Source organism: Physella acuta, unplaced genomic scaffold (genome assembly GCF_028476545.2).
Source record: "Physella acuta isolate Inbredline_101_S28 unplaced genomic scaffold, ASM2847654v3 ptg001649l, whole genome shotgun sequence".
Lineage (NCBI taxonomy): Eukaryota > Metazoa > Mollusca > Gastropoda > Physidae > Physella > Physella acuta.
This window is the reverse complement of record NW_026733163.1, coordinates 1-17,983: the sequence shown is the minus strand read 5'-3', so window position 1 is coordinate 17,983 and position 17,983 is coordinate 1. Positions and strand designations below refer to the sequence as shown.

Here is a 17,983-nt window from a genome sequence, read left to right as displayed (position 1 = left end):
GACAACAACATCACACGACAACAACATCACATGACAACATCACATTACAACACCAAATGACAACACTAGAAGACAACAACATCACATGACAACAACATCACATGACAACATCACATGACAACAACATCACATGACAACATCGCATTGCAACACCAGATGACAACACTAGAAGACAACAACAGCACATAACAACACAACGTGACAATAAAACCACACGACAACACCACTTTACACTGTAAGAATAAAAAAATCTTCCAGATTTGATAAAAAATATGTGCGTTTCTTTCTTAATTAGACTTTCATCCGATAGATTTGGCTGAAAGCTAGAAAATTATTGTCTAAGCGTTGTACTTTGTAAAGGCTGTACAATATAAAATCCATGCTTGTTAAAAATAAAATTGTAATATAATACTTTGAATTGGCCTGGAAAAAAACAATGGGGAGAAACTTTGTATCAGTCAAATGTGTATGAATATTCGATTTTAAAATCAATCTATAAGTTTAAAATGTCAGTATGTCATTTATGGGACGGCGTGGCCTAGCGGTAGAGCGCTACACTGCTACTAGAGATCAAACCCGGGTTCAAATCAGTACAAGGTCCCTGAGTCAAATCAGCTCTAATAAATACCAAAATAAAGAGGCTGAGCATAGTGTTGACCACGCTACATTTTTGTTTGCAAAAATCACAGAAACAGGTAAACTCTACTTCACTTACCCAATGAACCGTCATTTTCCAGAAGGAAACTTTACTTTTATGACCTTAATTGTGCGGCTCAAGTTATTTGATAGATTGATAAGATACAGACAACAAAGATATATATGAGCATTTACACCCCCCTCCTGCTGGTGTTTTTTTTTGTCAGAACACACATACGTGTGGTCTAGGGCCATATCCATATACGGTTTGTCTGAATATGAGCTCAATGGGCGGGGCTAAGTATGGCCGTCTCCATATATGGTTACCACGTGACACAAATTGTGTAGCTGGCCAGGCTTTAAATAGTGCTGAGAGATAGCTCAGCTACAGACAACTTTGAAGTCAGCTACAGACAACTTTGGAGTCAGCTACAGACAACTTTGGAGTCAGCATGAGACTGAAGCTGTGGACATCACCTGGACTTCTGGTCTTGGTCCTCTTATTGCTGGCGTCACGTGCGGCTGGGAGTCCCTACCAGGTGAGGTCAATTGTTTTTCGCAGGTACAGACAAAAGTCTAGTTCTGCAGAGTCCGAAAAACTTCTAGGTTTTTCTATACTTATAATGTATCCTGTTTTAAAATAGTTTATCAATGTCTAGTATAACCTAGTGTAAAACATTTCTTTTTACTTTCTCGTATATACGAAGTATAGAGAAAGTCTTGTAATCGTGCAAAAAAAAAAAATCGAGATTTTTGAAAATCTCAACGTTTTACATCTCACTGATACGGAAAAACATAATTTTGCAATCTTGTCCGTATGTCTGTGTGTGTGTGTGTGTCCATGTGTAAACACGATAACTTGAGTACCGTTACAGCTAGGTTGATGAAATTTCATATATAAGTATTTTATCAAAATCGTAGATCCGTATCAACTTTTGAGCGATTTCCGATAACCGGAAGTGGTACTTTTTCTACTTTGAATTTTTCAAAAGCCTATAACTTGAGTACTATTTCAGATAGATTAATGCAATTTCAAATGTAAGTAAAAGATCTAATTCTCTACCATCTGTAAAATTTTGAGTAATTTCGGTTGACCGGAAGTACTAATTTACGCTACTTCCGATTTCTCAAAAAACTAATGTAAATTTTTAAAGTACTAATAATATTGCGCACTATTATGCACTTTTTATTTGGCGTTCACTTGGTGTGCAATCTTTCGTCTACGAGATTTTATTCTATTTTTTAAACTTTAAGTATTTAAAATGGATTAAAAATCATGTCTATAGTCCGAGTTCCCATCCCCTGTTATTTTATATAAGAATATTCGAGAAAGTTTAGGGGAGATCACTCCCGGTTTATTTAGTCTATAGTCTAGGGTTAAAATAAGTCTTGGTATGACTTAAATGTCTAGTTTTGGGATTATGCACGCTATAGAGTGCCAAAAAAATCGAGTACCTAGGTGAATTTAGGGCGAACTTAACCTAACGCAAAGCCTAACCATAAATCTCATCGTAAATCTCACCATAATTAGAATAATCCGAAATCTAAACTCTAATCAAATTAAGTACCGGTAGGTCTATGTTATTAAAATAATACTCTAAATTTGCTTAGGACAACTCGTCACTGATTCCAATAAATGGTAACTAAAAACAAAATGTACATTTCTTTACAAATTATCACAAATTAAAGTTGGCTATATTTTACTTTAATCTAGCCTACGTCTTGTAGTCTATCATTTTGATCAAAAACATTGTTTTATGATTTAAAATAACTTAATAATAGCTTTTTATTTATTTGTGTTTTCCCGATTTAATCAAAATATTTACAATTGGTTTGAAAAAAACTAGCTGGTAGCCTACATGAGAAAATGAGAAGTTGGTGACCAGCTTACGAGCACTTTTTGAAATCCATAGTTAGGTCGGTAAAGTCCATTTTGGTATTTGTGCTTGTGGTTGATGCACAGGCTGTCAATGTCCTAGGGTAATAAATGGCACACAGTACTAACGTGAAGTAAACGTCCTTAGTTCGTACTTGAAAAACGTTCGTAACTTGAACGTATAACGTGATTTCTATCTCTTCTAAATCGGATTTATTAATTATTTTCAGCAAAGAGGATTTTCCCGATGGATTGAATGTAAGTTTTTATATTATCCCATTTCACAGATGGTCTTATAACGTGGTTAGGTGTACATTTATCATGTAGGGTTTTAACTGTTAATTACTAAGTTTGTGTAGCTTTGCATCATGGCGGTTGTAACTACTTCTAACAGTAGGCCTACAACTAAATATCATCGTTATGCATCGTTTTGTATTACCCTGACCTACTGTTATACTGAAAAATATGCCAACAGTATTATCATCTCCCTCAACCAACATCATTCATCAATGTTGTCCCTGTGTTTCAACCACCATCATTCATCAATGTTGTCCCTGTGTTTCAACCTACATCATTCATCAATGTTGTCTGAACCAACATCATTCATCAATGTTGTCCTGTGTCTCAACCAACATCATTCTTTAATGTTGTTACTGTGTTTCAACCAACATCATTCATCAATGTTGTCCCTGTGTTTCAACCAACATCACTCATCAATGTTGTCTGAACCAACATCATTCATCAATGTTGTCTGAACCAACATCATTCATCAATGTTGTCCCTGTGTCTCAACCAACATCATTCATCAATGTTGTCTGAACCAACATCATTAATCAATGTTGTCCCTGTGTTTCAACCAAAATCATTCATCAATGTTGTCCCCGTGTCTCAACCAACATCATTCATCAATGTTGTCTGAACCAACATCATTCATCAATGTTGTCTCTGTGTTTCAACCAACATCATTCATCAATGTTGTCTGAACCAACATCATTCATCAATGTTGTCTGAACCAACATCATTCATCAATTTTGTCTGAACCAACATCATTCATCAATGTTGCCTGAACCAATATCATTCATCAATGTTGTCTGAACCAACATCATTCATCAATGTTGCCTGAACCAACATCATTCATCAATGTTGTCTGAACCAACATCATTCATCAATGTTGTCTGAACCAACATCATTCATCAATGTTGTCTGAACCAACATCATTCATCAATGTTGTCTGAACCAACATCATTCATCAATGTTGTCTGAACCAACATCATTCATCAATGTTGTCTGAACCAACATCATTCATCAATGTTGTCTGAACCAACATCATTCATCAATGTTGTCTGAACCAACATCATTCATCAATGTTGCCTGAACCAACATCATTCATCAATGTTGTCTGAACCAACATCATTCATCAATGTTGTCTGAACCAACATCATTCATCAATGTTGTCCCTGTGTTTCAAACAACATCATTCATCAATGTTGTCTGAACCAACATCAGTCATCAATGTTGTCCCTGTGTTTCAAACAACATCATTCATCAATGTTGTCTGAACCAACATCACTCATCAATGTTGTCCCTGTGTCTCAAACAACCTTCCAGACGGACCGGTGACGTGTGGGACCCGACCTTTGTTCGATGGCACCAAAATCAGTCACCCCGACTCTCTGAGCAGATCTACTAAAATTGTTGGGGGTCACGACGCTGAGCGAGGATCGAATCCCTGGCAGGTCTTGCTGTCCTTGAGAAGAGTTAATAGTTCTCCTATATGTGGAGGAACTATTTTAAATGAATACTGGATTCTGACCGCCGCCCACTGTTACAGGTAAGTTTGAATTGGGTTTTTAATTAGTCAAAATACATCTTTTGATTACTATTGAGATCGATAGCACTCATACCTAACCCTAAGCCTAAAGTGTTTAATGCTATCGGAGTTTCTTGGAAGTCGAATATATCAAATACATAATTATTGGATCTTTAATTGAAATTACCTTAGATTATTACTTTGAATGTATGTTTTTGTTACTAATTTGTTTTTGAGAAATAAACATTTTATTCTAAAATAAGGACATTTTAAAGATTTAAGTGACACGCCATGTTTATTTATATAATATACTTACATCTATCAGTTTAAAAAAACAACTTTTTATTAATTTTTATATAATGTGTAATATACGCTCGTCTATTTCCATATGCAATCACTTTTCATCAATTTATATTGAGAAATATCCGCATTTGTTTCTTTATTTCTATGTATTTTTAAGGGGTGTAATCAGCTCTTACATAGTTGCTGGCGATCATAACCAATTGATTGATGAAAAGAATGATCAAAAGTTTGATGTCGAAAACGTTATAAAGCATGAAAAATACCAAAAGGGTAACTTCAAATCTAGTGTTTTACCGATTTTGTTATTATTATTTTTGGTATTGTCCCGTAAGAAAAATAAAAAGCAGGAGTGAAAATTCGGTCACTTCTACTTGACCGATACGATTCACATTTGACACGTGGGTCAAGACATGAAAACAATGCAATCTGAAATTAAATTTGACTTAATTGGATGCCTAATTAATTTTTATGAATTAATTAAAATTTGGACCGAATTAGTAGGCATATCTATCCAACCACGTTCAATAGGTGGGCAGTGGTTTTTAGTCATGAAACTCTATTGTAAAAACATGTAAAGTACTAAAAACAAATTCATAAAAAACGTTTTAATAACAAGCTTTTGTGTAATAATGCACTAAAAAGTAGAAAATAAATTATAAACTGCTATTTAAATAACTATAAAGAAAAGCGTGGTTCACTTTAGTATCTATTGGATACCTTTACTAACAGAGTTTCTTCCAGGCATCTAACCCCCCCGAAAAAATTTTACCGCCCCCCCCCCCCCCCCCGAACGAAATGAAATTTATATAATTTATATAGAAAATATATACTTTTAACAGTGTCCGCCCCCCCCCCTGAAGAAAGTTTACCGCCCCCCCCCCCCCCCCGAAGATTTCAAGTGCCCCCCCCCCCCCCCCCCGGAGAAAAAAGTCTGGAAGAAACACTGAAAATTACTAATGTTTAGGAAGAGACCCACGCTTTCTTTATAGTAATTTAAATAGTAGTCTATAATTTATTTTCTACTTTTTAGTGCATTAGTACATGAAAGCTTGTTATTAAAACGTTTTTTTTTAATGAATTTTTTTTTACTTTGTTGTATACAGAGTAGGCCTATACCGGAAGTCTTTTAATCATGCAAAAAATTTAAAAGACATTTGACAGTTTTCGCTATTTAACAATTCCCTACTTTTTTATACGCGGAATATAAAAGATGTATTTTAATCACGCAGAATAATCTAAATTAAGATTTTGACAAGTATTGAAGTTCTACAGCCTTCGAAGCCAAATAGACTTAGTTTTGAATTCCCGTTCGTCTGCCTTTGTGTATAAAACACAATAACTTGAGTACAGTTTTAGCTATTTATTAAACTAGACGACCCGGTTTCCCTTTGTAAAACGATCTGTCATCTGCACTTAAAATGCGAAAACTTTTTACACTGCGCTTACCCCATCAGTATAACACACTGGCGAAAATATACATGTTTTTTTTAAATAAGTGTTATTATAGTTCCACTCACTACCCTTTCTTTCCATATCACTTACGAATAGTATCAAATCACGTACAGTATATTATTAACCGTATTCCTGGTTACTATTTCACTATATTTTTGGATAATAGAATATTGAATTATTATTTTTCTAATTAATCATTAAATGAAAGTAATTTCAGATTTATTACATTATACTGAACAACCACATTTCATCCCACTCCAACACACCAACCAAACACACTACACTCCAATGACACACGTGGAAGGGGTGGCGGAGACTCTGGTTGACAGTTTAAATTTCCACACATTAACTCTAGCAACGTGGGAAGATGGCAAATAGGATCCAAATTTTGTTTAAATACTATTTACTTGTTTACATTGCCATTACAAAATAGATACAATATAATACAACAAAACATCAATGGTAAAGCCCCCCCCCCCCCCCAATTTATTTAAAGCCTTTAATAATTCAGTTTTAAAAAAGCTGCAATATATTTCGTTATAATTGTTTATTGTTTGGCCAACAATGGGGAACATGTCAAAAGTGTTTTCAAAATGGCAATACAAAATGTAAAATTGTTATTTACCAAGGTCGTACGTCGTTAACGTTTCCATTTTATATTATTTCATTTGAAAATATTTAATTTTTTTTTTTTTTTTTAAGTTATATTTGTTTATTTCAATTTTTATGATTCTATTTTTTTTTTAAATAGGTAATAACAAAACGTGTTGTAGCTATACCCTTATAAAATTAAATCTTGCTTATCAAAAAGATAACTGAAAGGGTCAAATAGATTTGGCATACAATAAAAAGAAAGTATCACTAACGCATTTTCATCTCTCCCAGCTAGTTACAATCATTTTGGTGAATAATAGTTCGTATTATTTTATATACTCTCCCACACCACTTGTTACGATCGACTTTGTGTTCAACTTCAAACACGATTCTAGGCACTGTTCAAACTATTATTTAACTTGTCATCTTCACCAAAACACTACACCACAAGACCCTAGCCACTACCAACAAGCCCTCGACCCTAGCCACTACCAACAAGCCCTCGACCCTAGCCTCTACCAACAAGCCCTCGACCCTAGCCTCTACCAACAAGCCCTCGACCCTAGCCGCTACCAACAAGCCCTCGACCCTAGCCGCTACCAACAAGCCCTCGACCCTAGCCTCTACCAACAAACCCTCGACCCTAGCCGCTACCAACAAGCCCTCGACCCTAGCCGCTACCAACAAGCCCTCGACCCTAGCCACTACCAACAAACCCTCGACCCTAGCCGCTACCAACAAGCCCTCGACCCTAGCCTCTACCAACAAGCCCTCGACCCTAGCCTCTACCAACAAGCCCTCGACCCTAGCCGCTACCAACAAGCCCTCGACCCTAGCCGCTACCAACAAGCCCTCGACCCTAGCCGCTACCAACAAGCCCTCGACCCTAGCCGCTACCAACAAGCCCTCGACCCTAGCCGCTACCAACAAGCCCTCGACCCTAGCCTCTACCAACAAGCCCTCGACCCTAGCCGCTACCAACAAGCCCTCGACCCTAGCCTCTACCAACAAGCCCTCGACCCTAGCCGCTACCAACAAGCCCTCGACCCTAGCCGCTACCAACAAGCCCTCGACCCTAGCCTCTACCAACAAGCCCTCGACCCCAGCCGCTACCAACAAGCCCTCGACCCTAGCCACTACCAACAAGCCCTCGACCCTAGCCTCTACCAACAAGCCCTCGACCCTAGCCGCTACCAACAAGCCCTCGACCCTAGCCACTACCAACAAGCCCTCGACCCTAGCCGCTACCAACAAGCCCTCGACCCTAGCCGCTACCAACAAGCCCTCGACCCTAGCCGCTACTAACAAACCCTAGCCGCTACCAACAAGCCCTCGACCCTAGCCACTACCAACAAACCCTCGACCCTAGCCGCTACCAACAAGCCCTCGACCCTAGCCTCTACCAACAAGCCCTCGAACCTAGCCGCTACTAACAAGCCCTCGACCCTAGCCGCTACCAACAAGCCCTCGACCCTAGCCGCTACTAACAAACCCTAGCCGCTACCAACAAGCCCTCGACCCTAGCCACTACCAACAAGCCCTCGACCCTAGCCGCTACCAACAAGCCATTGACCCTAGCCACTACCAACAAACCCTCGACCCTAGCCGCTACCAACAAGCCCTCGACCCTAGCCGCTACCAACAAGCCCTCGACCCCAGCCGCTACCAACAAGCCCTCGACCCTAGCCGCTACCAACAAGCCCTCGACCCTAGCCGCTACCAACAAGCCCTCGACCCCAGCCGCTACTAACAAGCCCTCGACCCTAGCCGCTACCAACAAGCCATTGACCCTAGCCGCTACCAACAAACCCTCGAACCTAGCCGCTACCAACCAAGCCCCCTTACAATCGTTCACTCCGGCTTTTATACCCGCAGTCGACCTTGGGATACCAATACATAAATTAAATTACTTAATTCGCCATTTTAGTTCTGTTGGGGAACAAGTAGATCTAGATATAGTGCAATCTACGCCAAACGAAAATTAACAATTTAAAAACAAAAGCAAGTATAAAAATATGAATAATAATTAAGTTTCTTTAGTAAACTATTTCAGGCATTAAATATTTCATATAAATGTTTGTTTCATAGCAATGGAATATGTTACAATACACAACGACGGGCAGCAGTAGGATTAAATTTTCTGTGCATATGCTAAGCGCATATATAAAATTATATTTCGCGTTTTAGGGGTTAAAACATTCCATTGCTTTAATGGTTGATCAGTAGATCTAGATAAATTTATTTTATTCACGAGTTAGATGATCTATGAACTGTATTCTATTGAAATTGATTATAGTGGTGGAAACTCATACATAAGTACGAAATCTTCTTTTGATTTCTAAAATAGATATGTTGAACACACCTACTATCCAAAAAAAAAAAAAACACGTTGTTTTTTTTCCCCTTAGCTACAAATAAGAATGACATCGCCTTAGTAAAAATCAAGCCGAAGAATGGCCGTGGGATCCAGTTCAATAACTACGTCCAGCCGGCCTGTCTGCCTGATGCCGACACTGAACTTAAACCTGATCAAAAGTTTACAATCTCTGGATGGGGACGAAGAAATCGAAACGAAGGTATGCGTCTGCAATAGGGATAGTGTTTGTGTAATAGATATAGTTATAATAAGAATAATTGTAATTGTAACTTCAAATATGACAGAAGATTATATGACCACACAATATATCTACCCTGAATTGTTAGGGCTACAATAATGAATATAGATAGTACTTGAAGCTTCATTTCATGGCGTAAATAAATAGGCCTATCCTGTTTCACATGGGCAGATGCGACTTAGGATTGCGATATTGCATCACTAGAGAAGAAAATGAACTCTTTCTTTCACCACAATCTACAAAAGCTGCCGCTAACTATATTTGCTTTCAATTGAACACATGTATATCTAACAGATTGTTTGTCAGACAGGGATAGATTATTTGTCGTTTTTACAGGCTTTTATTTAAGGGGCCACTCCACTGCAAAAACCAAACTAGCCCACAGCAGAGATAAGCAAGTAACAATATACTATTATTAATAGTTAGCAACTGTAAATAAAAATTCCACATTCTGAGGACCTAATTATGCATGGTTGCCATGGTAACGGCGGCCATCTTGAAAAAAACACATTTTTTACAAATCTAATGTTTCAATAATGTGAACAAATAATGATGGTTTTATTTCTGTTTATTTAACTAGAACCATTCTAGAGTGTACAGTAGCAGTTTGTTTTCATTAAAATGTAAAAGAATAATTTTTTTCAATTTTTATAAAAAATGTATCATTCAAAACAAGGCATACAAGTTATGAAATTTCTTAAAAATAAAAATGTACACAATGCACATCATTCTCACATGTATAGTTACACCATAACATGAATAATGAAAAAGTACACTAAGTTTCAAGACATTATCTCTGCAAACAGCTAAAACATTAGGGTTACAATAAGCAAAAATCTTGAAAAAAACAAGTTTTGAGAAAATTAACTTTTAAACATTTAAAGTGCCATAAAAAAAATTTATCAGCAATATCAGGAAGAAACTTTTAGTATTCAAAGTTCAACATAAGCAGTTGAAAAATAAACCATTGCCAACTATAGTTTGCACATTCTTCTGAAGTTTTACCACTTATAATCTTATAGTGGTTAAGTGTGCACAATTCGGCAGTTTACTTGCACTAAAAGTTAAACCTTTCTGATCAAGTATTGACATGTGTAGTTGCTATTGTCTTTTTCCCAGACTAACACAAGCTTGATATAGTACATTTTAGCATATTTGAACTATAGTTTAATACAAATTTGACAAATAATGTACTAATAATATTCACATACAACTTTAGCTTATGATGACATTCACAATTCTGCTCGAAGAGGGTGAGCTCAATAACTTGACATCATAAGTTATTTATAGTAGATGGGCACTTTGCTGCTGTATTGCTCTTAAGATCTAGTACAAACAGCATTTATCTTGCTAATAAAAACATAAGCAGCTTTAGTGTACTTACTTAGTCGTATCGCAGCAAAACTTTGCGCAACAGTTTGTAAAATGATGAGAGATTCATTGTTTTTATTTCAAATCCATTCACCAAGTAAACATCTGAATTTTGAGAAACTAACACCACATGGCTCTAATATTGACATCATGATGTAGGTGTATCTAAAGTCAGCTTCTTGTAAACCATGAGGTCAAATTTACATTTCATGACATAACATTTCCTTGCGGAAAGCCCCAAGTTTTATCCAGAATGCTTGCATAGTCCTAATTGTGGCATATCTTCTGGATATGTAGATGTCAGCGAGCAAATAATGTAAGGGACAGTTATATTTCTTGATTCTTGTTTGCAGTCAAAACTGATTTGGGTTCACACACAACCAGCTTTTTCTGCATTCATTGTAGGAATTGTTGGACTGTAAAATAAAAATAAAAGAACAACTTTTATTTAATTTTAAAAAGTTAATAATATACATAACTAGAATGACTAATATTAGCAGTAACTCATCCTATTGTAACAACCTAATAATGTCATAGTCAACAAAATTGTATTTTGAAAAACTAATCATAATGAATAGTCAATAGGGCTTATATTATTATACTGACCATAGATCAAAACACAAGGAATAAATCTAACCATAAATTTAGAAAACTGCTTATACTAAAATTTAACCAATATTTATATTTTAGTCAATACTCAGCAAACACAGATGTTAATTTCTAAATATACAACTACTATCAACTAGAATCTAGATCTAGACTATTCTAGACTAGATCTAGAAAATTCTAGATCTAGAATCTAGGTCTACTAGACTACTAGATTCGTGGGTCGTTATGACTGGGTTCTACAGTTTCATTTATTTAAAAATAGTAATTGACAAGCGTGTTTAACATTGGTAAAGAGTTAACTAAATTAATTCTTATAAAGGAATTAAGCTGTACTAGACAACATATTAGTAGATTTAGAAACTAATGTCAGCGCGTCAGTCAGTGAAGTCAGTGAAGTATCGCTGTGTGGTGGCATGGCGACTTCACTAGATCTAGATTTAGCGTCTAGATCTAGTTATTAAAAAAAAATTACCTTCAAATTTCTTTCGCTGAACAATGTACTCCTGTCATGGTATCTGTTATTTCGAGCAATAACTGCATTATTGAGACGTCATGTTGAAAACAAATGGTTTGTTATTGCAAAAATTGATGTGAAGACAATCACGTAGCCATGTTTGTTTGTTGACAAAAATCCGTCGAACTCGATCACTGCGCATGCGCAGAAAGGTCATTACTAAGGTACGGCTTGAGAATACAAATCGGACCAATGAAATCGCTTGATTTGCGAAATCTTTTATTGAAATATCACATTTGCAAGTAAAATAACTGTATTCGAATGTAGAGTATCGTTTACGGCTCAAACAGACGAAAAATAAAATACTTAAAAAAAACTTTTTAAAAAACCACGTTTTTCTTGTGGACTAAAAAGTAGAAAATAACTATTTACATACATTTGATGACAAAAAACGTGGGTACGTTCACCATCAAATTTCCCGACCCATCTGCCCGACCCACGTTTTTTGTCATCAAATGTATGTAAATAGTTATTTTCTACTTTTTAGTCCACAAGAAAAACGTGGTTTTTTAAAAAGTTTTTTTTAAGTATTTTATTTTCTCCTTTTTAGTCCGTTGCTACACATGAAAAACGTGGTTTTTAAAAAGTTTTTTATATAGTTTATTTTCTACTTTATCTAATCACTTGATTAAGTATGACTTGACTAAGTGTTTTTAAATACACGGACTAAAAAAATCTTGAGCGACCGATACGCTTTAAACAGAGAAAGGGTGTAATTTACGTTGCTGGCGTGGAGATCTACTCACGAATCACGTGATCAAATCTCCCATAAACAAACAAATAAACGCGAAGCTGAGTTAAAGAAAAACGTGTTTATGTGTATTTTAGCATGCCCAGCGTACCAACCGTGTCACCGTTAACAATGTGTTACTGTGTCCGTTCTCCTTTTTAGTCCGTTGCTACACATAAAAAACGTGGTTTTTTAAAAAGTTTTTTTTAAGTATTTTATTTTCTTCTTTTTAGTCCGTTGCTACACATGAAAAACGTGGTTTTTAAAAAAGTGTTTATAAATACACGGACTAAAAATCTTGAGCGACCAGGATTCGAACCTGGGTTGTCGCGGCCACAACGCGAAGTACTAACCACTATACGATCACGGCCAGCGCGCTCACATCGATTGGGGCCGAAGTAACTGCGTCAATAGGCCTCCAGTCTTGTCGGTATCTTTAGAAATCATGTCCTCAATTTTATGGTCCTTGGGGCGTAATTAAATTAAGCTAATTACGGTCACTAATTGCTAGTTTTTATGATTGCATCTGAAATTGTTAGGCGAAAGTAGCATGCATGCCAAATTTCAGGTCTCTAGAGCAATCAGAAGTGGGCTAATTTTCGATGTCAATTTTAACAACAAACATCCAAACAACCAAACAACCAAACAAACGCGAAGCTGAGTTAAGAAAAACGTTTTAAAATGATATATAATATACTATATTTTTCTTTTTAGTTGCTTTATAAAAATCAACTCAAAATTTCAGAAATTTGATTAAAAAGTTGACTTTTTAAGCAGAGGGTGGTGTCTTTAAAATTATAATTAAAATAGAAAAATGTATCGTACAAGTGTACTTGAAACTGTTTTCGATTCTAGGAATATGAAATTTATTAAAACATCTATTTCCTAAAAATATTTTTTTCCAAGTTTAATTAGCATTTTTTACATGTAGAGGCCTCGCTTCCTCTGTCGTCAGTCGTCAGTCTGTCGTCAGTCTAGGTCGAAACGCCAGAGCGAAAATTCGGACACTTCTACTTGACCGATACGGATCACAGTTGGCACGTGGGTCAAGACATGAAGACAATGCGATCTGAAATTAAATTTGACTTAATTGGATGCCTAATTAATTTTTATGAATTAATTAAAATTTGGACCGAATTAGTAGGCATATCTATCCAACCACGTTCAATAGGTGGGCAGTGGTTTTTAGTCATGAAACTCTATTGTAAAAGATTGTAAAGTACTAAAAACAAATTCATAAAAAACGTTTTAATAACAAGCTTTTATGTAATAATGCACTAAAAAGTAGAAAATAAATTATAAACTGCTATTTAAATAACTATAAAGAAAAGCGTGGTTCACTTTAGTATCTATTGGATACCTTTACTAATGTTTAGGAAGAGACCCACGCTTTCTTTATAGTTATTTAAATAGTAGTCTATAATTTATTTTCTACTTTTTAGTGCATTATCACATAAAAGCTTGTTATTAAAACGTTTTTTATGAAAAAATATTTTTTAATATTGTATAATGGAGATTCAGTTTCGTTGTCATCACGTCTTTAGTAGAAACGCCAAGTGTCCTACAAGAAACCCAAGTTGAACTCAGCAGCAACACAAAGATTTGCTGTCATAATACTTACGACCCGAGCACCATGTTATGCTCCCCAGCAGAGGAGCAAAACACTAGCAAGGGCGATAGCGGTGGACCTTTAGTTGCCTACATCAACGGTGAGTTTACATTTTTTTGCTCGAGAAAAACGTAAGTTTTTAAGGAATCCTAACATATAAAAAGCCCATGTGCGCACTTCTCTCTCTCTCTCTCTCTCTCTCTCTCTCTCTCTCTCTCTCTCTCTGTCCGCGTGTCCTTAGGCTATGTGATCAGTATCTTCAGAGATACACTGTGAACTAAGAGATTCGGACTTTTGTTGAAAATAATATGTTGGATGTTTTAATGTATAAATTAAATTTTATTTCAAGAAGGAAAATAAAAATAAAAGCATATATAAATGTACAAACACAAGTTTAATCATGCAACCGGGAAAAGTGTCTCCCTATATTAAACGGATAGTTAAATATAGGGAGAGCGATAGAGATCGGGACGAGGATAAGAATATGGATACGATAACGGATAAGGATAATAAAATTATAAGTATGATAAGCATGACTATAAGTATACGGGTAATGATGATGAGGACAAACATATGGATAAGGATGATAAAGATGATTCAAATAATAGTACTTATAAGGATAGGAATAAGGATAGGGATACTAATAGGTATTGGGATTGGAAAATGGATATGGATAAGGATAGTGGAAGGGATAGTTTTATGGATGGGGATAGAGGTACGGTTATGTTTATGTTTACGTTTATATTTATGGTTTAGATGATGGTTAGTTATGGTTATATGTATTTTCTCAAACGTCCATATTTGCATTTGACATTTAATTAAAAATGTATATATTTTCCGGGTAATTGCTGCTATTTTTTTAAAACTTAAAATCTCTCCTTTTATATAAATAAAAGTATGTGGGTTTGTTTGTGGAATTGTGGGTTTGTTTGTGGAATTGTGGGTTTGTTTGTGGAATTGTGGGTTTGTTTGTGGAATTGTGGGTTTGTTTGGGAATTGTGGGTTTGTTTGTGGAATTGTGGGTTTGTCCTTTATGCATTACTACACCTTTCCCCCTATCCATATGAAACTATGGGGAGTTGATGAGAATACTCCAAAATAGGTGTCTGTGAAAAACAATATTTCAATTTCGCATTTAAGTACTACTTTCGTTTATCAAAGGTCAATCAAAATTATAAAATAATCAAAGTATAAGATTGTATACTATTATAATACTATATATAAAAACATTACTCAAGTGATCGTGTACATACAGAAAAGGAGCGAAGTATCACCTTAGGCTAATAGTTGACTGAAAACTACAAACTAACTATAAACTGGATATAATACTTAATTTTTAAATTTCGTCGATCTAACTGAAGCGGCACTCAAGTTATTGTGTGTACACACAGACACACGCACACAGAAACACACACACACACACACACACACAGAGAAAGACACACACACACACACACTCACACAGGGACGGACAAGATAGGAAAAGTAATACTTTCTGGCGCCGCAGGTTGTAAAACGTCAAAATTTGTAAAAAAAATTCTCTATTTTTTATTTTTTTATTATTTTTTTTTGCACGAATGCAATACATCCCTTACATTCCGGATATGATACAGTAGGGAGTTGTAAAACATAAATGTTAATCATTCAGCACGATTACAATACTTTCTCTATTCTCTGTTTACGAGAAAGTAAAAATAGCTGATATATATTTCAGAGAATATTATCAAAATACTGTAAGTGCATTGATAGGAATGTGGTATTATGTTCTACTTCCAATTTTATTTTTAGGCGTTTACCAACTGTTTGGTGTAACGTCGTTTGGAAATTCGAGCTGTTCCAATCATCCGCATAGTTACCTCACTAAAGTTCAGGCCTACTTAGACTGGATTGATTCAACCATCCGCAACAACAGCAAGAATGATGAAGAGAAATTCCTACCGCCTCGCCCCTACGACTGATGTATCACGTGATGCTCAACAACATTCAAAGAACGAAAGCCACCATCGGCCCCATGTTAGGTTAAACAACTTTTGTTCATTTGTAAAAGTTAAGAACATTAGACCTATATTTACTGCAGGTTAATCAATTCTGAAAAATCAAATAAAAACTGTATTTCAAATTTTACAATACATACTATTAATTGATAACAAATTAATAAACAATAGCAAAGCAAGCGAAAAAATACTACTTTGTTTTGTATTTGTTAATTTTTACCTGATTACCTGTATATTTAGCCTGAAAAACAGGCTTGTTTTGATCCATCTCGAAGCACGACAAACAGAAGGACGACAACAGACAGACAGACAGACTTACTTACAGATTTCTGTGTTCTGTCAAAATTTGAGTTAATTTCCTTTGACCGGAAGTAGTAATTTACGCTATTTTCAATTTTTCAAAAAACGAAAATGAATTTACAAAGTACTAATAATATTTCGAACTATTATACACATATTGTTTGCCATTCTCTTGGTGCGCAATTCTTTTTTTTTCCTACGAGATTCTATGCTAATTTAAAAACGTTAAGAAATTAAAAATGGATTAAAAATCATGCCTATATCCCGCGTTGCCGTCACCCGTACTGTTATATAAGAACTAGCTGCATCCCGTGCTCCGCCACGGTAAATCATTTTTAAATGTACCAACTTTGGAACAGAACAAAACAAACAAAAACAACACAAACACAAAAAACACAACCACAAACACAACACAACCACAACACAACCACAACACAACCACAACACAAACACAACACAACACAACACAACCACAACACAACCACAACACAACCACAACACAACCACAACACAACCACAACACAAACACAACACAACACAACTACAACACAACCACAACAAAAACACAACCACAACAAAAACACAACCACAACACAACCAAAAAACAACCACAATACAACCACAACACAACCACAACACAACCAAAAAAAAAAAACAACACAACCACAACATTAGAATCACCACCAAACAACACGCTTTTTAGGCGTCCGCGCCCAAAGAGACCCTTTCCAACATTAAAAATTTAAGTCACATAAATAGATCCTACTCCATAACTTACAATAAAACAATGCGATGCAAATGAATGTACGGCAAGTGGTGTTTACTTTTATGGTTCTAAGAAAACACATTGGCAATGTAATTAGAATTACCACCGAAAATCACGCTTTTCCCAGGCGTCCGCGCCCAGAGAGAGTCTTTCCACCATTCTCTATATTATAATTATAAAATTTCACCATCTGTTAGCACCAAAAAACAAAAACAAAAAATAGTGATTTTGAGAAATCATAGACTAATTAGAAAATAATATAAATAATCTTAACATTTTTCTCTTTTAATTATGAACCTTAACATAGACTAATCAATGCGGTAGTAATAAAAAAAAAGATTAACTTAAATTATTGTTGAGTTAAATATATTTTCAAATTACCTCCCTTGAAACAATTACCACAAAAAAAAGTGGAATTAATTAGCTTTTTCGACCTACTTTTATGGAAATGTATCCATTTTTTCTAGGAATATAAACTAAGATGATATTTGACATTAATCTTTGTAATACGTTTTAGCAGTTTGCGTGTATTTAATATTTTCTTGACGTTATGCGAAAGAGTAAAAACCGTGGCAATTATAAAATAGCTCTATGCCGCTATATAAACAAACCCTACTCTAATACTTATAATAAGACACTGCGGTCCACTGAAAAGCACAGCGTGGTGCCCAGTTTACTTTTATAGTCCCAAAATCTATAGCGATGACGGACGGAAGGAAGGAAGGAAGGACACGCTCAGCCCGCTTATATTATAGACTAGCTGCATCCCGTGCTCCGCCACGGTAAATCTTTTTTAAATGTACC

The 17,983-nt window shown here is 35.7% G+C and overlaps 1 protein-coding gene across 1 annotated transcript; it reads left to right on the top strand.

The window, feature by feature from the left end:
• Positions 1 to 1,088: 1,088 nt before the first annotated feature.
• On the top strand, positions 1,089 to 16,289 carry LOC131929553 (chymotrypsinogen B-like). Its single transcript, XM_059285820.1, has 6 exons — positions 1,089 to 1,242; positions 4,121 to 4,343; positions 4,783 to 4,895; positions 9,080 to 9,247; positions 14,055 to 14,219; positions 15,908 to 16,289. Exons 1-6 carry the CDS (start codon positions 1,089 to 1,091, stop codon positions 16,075 to 16,077), a joined length of 993 nt encoding a protein of 330 aa, XP_059141803.1. The 3' UTR covers positions 16,078 to 16,289.
• Positions 16,290 to 17,983: the final 1,694 nt, after the last annotated feature.